The 4,449-nt window shown below is 36.1% G+C and overlaps 1 protein-coding gene across 1 annotated transcript in view; it reads left to right on the top strand.

Annotated features, from left to right (window-relative positions):
- Positions 1 to 1,248: 1,248 nt before the first annotated feature.
- The window catches only part of LOC107723780 (collagen alpha-1(XXV) chain-like), a 27,435-nt gene continuing 24,234 nt past the window's right edge, over positions 1,249 to 4,449 (top strand). The window contains exons 1-2 of the mRNA XM_016532491.1: positions 1,249 to 1,746; positions 1,926 to 1,998. Coding sequence (XP_016387977.1) covers positions 1,450 to 1,746; positions 1,926 to 1,998 — 370 coding nt within the window. The 5' untranslated portion in view covers positions 1,249 to 1,449. The remainder of the gene's footprint in view (positions 1,747 to 1,925; positions 1,999 to 4,449) is intronic.

The raw sequence follows: 4,449 nt of genomic DNA, 5'->3' as shown, positions 1-4,449 counted from the left end.
AGCCCTTTGCTGCAGCTAACCTTACTTCCACAGGCTACAAACAGCAATATAAACAACATCTGTGCATGCTCTCTTCACGCCGTTCTTGTAAAATAATAATAATTTAATAATATAAGTATACAAGCACAACGCTCCGCTGAGAAGTGCACTTACTGGCAGCCACAGACGTTATGAAGGCATCCTGGTAGTGTGCTAAATTAAAGGTGTCTGAACGTAAGGGATCATCTCGGATGAGATCGTCAGGTGAAAGGTCATAATTATGTGGATAATTTTATTTACGGCTAAATTATTATTCATTAATTTTACTAATAGTTAGATTGGGCAGGCCTTCACAAAATGGCGTTTAATTACAAAAATAAAGTGTCTTGACAAAAGGGCACTTTGGGCATCAAGGGGAAAAGGGGCAGGTGCTCAAGCACCCATCGCACCCCCCTCTGCACGTGCCTGCAGGATTGGTGCAAACTAAACTAAAATTTACCTGGCTAGCCAGCTAATCCGACTTCATGGTACAGGCCCCAGATGGAGGGATGCTATGGCAGCCAACTTCTACTACTCTCAAAGAACACACAGAGTTTGTGAAGAAGACGGTCTGTGTATAACACTGTGTATATCATGTATAATGATGTGTATTTTTATTTTTTATTTATGTTTTTATTTTAAAATGAGAGTGATGATGGGGAATGTAAGTGTTCAAGAACATTTGATTACTGCAATAATATCATGCACAAAATTTACAGTGTTCATGTTTTCAATCAATCAATCAAGGTTACAGTAGACTCTGTTCTTCACATTATTATTATTATTATTATTATTATTATCATTTACATTAGTTAATGTAGTAGTGGTTCTATAATTTCTTAACCGCTTTCACATGTATCAGGCAAATATGGCGATGTAGTTTATTACAAGACACATTACTAAAATAACAACAACAGTCCCTCATATATTTACTCACAATGCCCTAGTTCTCCTGCATAATTATGAACGCCATTGTTCAATGGAAAATCCCACTGAAACATTTTATACGCTCTTACTACTTCTCACGAGAAACATCAATGCGACCCAGCTGGTGATTTAAAGAGTGACTCTGTGAGGTCTAAAGGTTTTTGATGGATCGTGTTGATTCAGATGCGTTATGCTGAATGGATTGTGTGGAATGCGCAAAGCATTTGCCACTCGTCTGCGGTTTAACAGTTCTTGCCACAAAATCTGTCGCGGCTTCGTCGTAAGACTTAGGCTGGGCTAAACGCTTGCATGGGATTCTTTGCAGTAGTGCAACAAGTTCGCAGAGGGCTAGTACAAGCCGTGAAACCAGTCGCCGCTGACACTATCTTTCAGTGCATGAGCGCGCACCGCCCCGAGACAAATTGAAATAATACATAGACTCGGTCATTCTCTTCCCGGCAGTACTGGTGATTGCACATAGTAGTATACGATTGAGAGTGAGTCATGAGGGTTTTAGGAGCAAATAAGGATTCCCGAAACGCGGTGAAAATGGAGAACGAAACCGATCATGGCAAGCGACGGCACTGTCTTGGAGCTTCAGTGGATGTGATGCCTTTTGTGTTTTCTCTTGTGTCCTTCGCCTTTTGTTTTTTACTGAGCGTTCAGACCAGTGATATGAAGGACAGAATCGTGGATCTGGAGATTGGAAGTGGCGCGGGGGTCTTAAACCCGTTTCATGGGATCTCTATGGATCAATTTAATGCAATGATCCAGGAGCGAGTGGACGAGCTGCTGTCACAGGTGAGCATTCCATCCACAGCTTTAACTCAAGCCATTTTAGTTAACAGCATTGTCATCTTTTCTTACAAATACGAAACACTCCACACTCATGTATGACAGTGGCCAGTGCACCTTCATGTCACCTACATTCATTTAGGGCTAAACGTTTACTTGTTTCTTTTATCTATTGATTCTGACAGCGTTCTTATGAACACTTGGTTAGAATAAGGACTGCCCGTCAAGTCTCACCACCTGAATGCAACTGTCCACCAGGTACTGCCTTTATATATATATATATATAGTTGGTTTTCACTGGTGGAATTTCACTGTTAACTATTCATTTGATATAGTATTTATTTCTTATTTAGCCTACTAGTATTTCTTAGGATTCCAGTTTCCTAGTACTCAATAAGACACTAGTACCCAATTTGTTAGACTAGTATTATTATTATTTTTTTTAGAATTGTTGTAGTACATGTAGTACAATTATTTCTATTTATATTGTTAATCTTATTAGTAATATTCCGATTAAACTAGCCATTCTGACTAATCGTTATATACGACAGGTAAAAAAGATACAAAATGTTATAAATAAATTAATACTAGTGTCTTTAAACAAGTACTATAATCTAACAAATAAGAACTACTAGAACTGGAATACATACTATAAACTATACTATGCTATAAACCAGTGTTTCTCATCACTAGTCCTTGGATCCCACCTCCCAGTATGTTTTAGATGTCAACCTATTCAACACGCTAAGAAAGCAATGCTTTAAATTAGGTGTTTTAATTAGTGAGATATCTAAACATTCTGGTAGGTGGGTACACAGTATTTGAGTTAAGAAACACTGCCATCGGAAATTATCTAATGAATACTTACTAGTAAAAAAAAGAAAAGAAAAAAAAGGTAATGGTCACTATATAATTTCCTAGTAGCGATCAAAAATAAGTTTCATAAAAAAAAAAAAAGTTACATAAAATATGCTAGTTAAATTTGAGGAGTAAATGCTTGCCATACTAAAATTTAAGTTGCTGTTTATGAAGGGGTTATTGATGGTATGCAATGTCCACCAGAATGCAGAAGACAGGATCGAAATCAGTCTGGTTGATAGCCTAGAAAGAAGAGATGTCATCCTGAATTTGGCAAGTGATGATAATATGAATTTAATATTCTGGAGTATGTCATTTTGGGGCACTCAGCGGGACAAAGCTGCTGTTCTGCATGATCTTATTATTTTCCTTAATAGTGCTTTTTGCAACACTATTTTTTGTCTGATTGTAAGGCATACAAAACATAAGTGGAAGGTGTATTTTAGTCTACTTTTAAATTTTGCTCCATTACAAATGACAGATGATAGTTAATAGCCACCTGTATAACAAATAAATAGTAATTTATCGTCTAACTACAATAATTTTTTGAAAGCTCTTAATTCATTTGTTGTCTTAGTCACTTGAGATTTAAAAATGGCAAAAATTTTTTTTTTTTTTTTTTAGTGCAAACAGTTTATACAATTAATGAATGATATGTCAGTTTCAAAGCTGAGTGAATGTCTTTGGGCTGAAACACTGAAAATACTTAATTCAACCAGCAGATGGAAACAAAAAAAATACTTGTAGTTGAGGTTCAGTAATCCAAAATCAGGCTGAACTAACACTGAAGGTGTTAAGAGTCAGTGTAGCAGAGCAAATAAAGTGTGCTTATAGGACATGAACAGAAGACAAGCACACAGAAGATATGACTTGTAGTGTGTGCAAAATTTTTACGAAAGATACTTTTTATGACTAGTTTGACTAGTCAAACGGGTTAAAATGCATTACAACGTATTCAGTCAAATTAAATTAAAGTGGCAACGTCAACAATGATCAATAGTCTATTACACAAAACATTTTGAGAGGAAATTTGGAGGGATGTCATATTTAGTAGAAAGGAGTTACTGTCTATTCTGTTCTGTTCTGTTCTGTTCTATTAAATAAAAAAAAACTAGCTACGTGTACTGTGCTAGACTAACTGAGACTTGTCATAGCACTTGTATACTGTTGTTGTTCTCTCGTTGGTCTGATTGCTTTTATTGTTCTCATTTGTAAGTCACTTTGGATAAAAGCGTCTGCTAAACGATTAAATGTAAATGTAAATGTAAGTATACAACTATAATAAGTCACAGTCTCCATCAATAGCACATTTTAAATTTTTGCCTGATGGGTGTCTGGTTTGTGCAAAAATGAAACTAGTGAAATATTGCACACCAGATGAAGTACATCAACAAAACCTGTAGCTCTCCATTAGCACTACTAATTTAAAGTTTTACAGTTGAAAGAAATAACTGACTGTATTATCCTTCTTGGCTTTCAACAGTGTTGATTGCCAACTCATGCACTTCATACTTTGATGAAGGGTGTTTCTTCAAACTGCCTTATTTGTTTTATCGTCCAGGTGATATGTGAAAATAATGTTCACTTTTTCATAAAAGCATGAAACTTGGTACACTTGTATAGTTTGCGGCCCTAAACATTTTCAGAAATGGAGCCATTGCAAAAACGCCTCGTGGTTGCCATGGTGACCATTTTACTTTCCGCCATAACCAAATTATGTATTTTGTGTTATATCTCCTGAACCAAACATGATAACACAGAAAAGGTTATGTCTACCCCTATGTTTTGATGGCCAAGGGTTACAATGATACCATATACAGCAACATAAACTGTTCAAGAGAAGAGTTAATT

This window comes from Sinocyclocheilus rhinocerous, unplaced genomic scaffold (assembly GCF_001515625.1).
Source record: "Sinocyclocheilus rhinocerous isolate Xijiao unplaced genomic scaffold, SAMN03320098_v1.1 scaffold3653, whole genome shotgun sequence".
In the NCBI taxonomy this organism is placed as follows: Eukaryota; Metazoa; Chordata; class Actinopteri; order Cypriniformes; family Cyprinidae; genus Sinocyclocheilus; species Sinocyclocheilus rhinocerous.
This window is presented reverse-complemented; position numbering and strand designations above follow the sequence as displayed.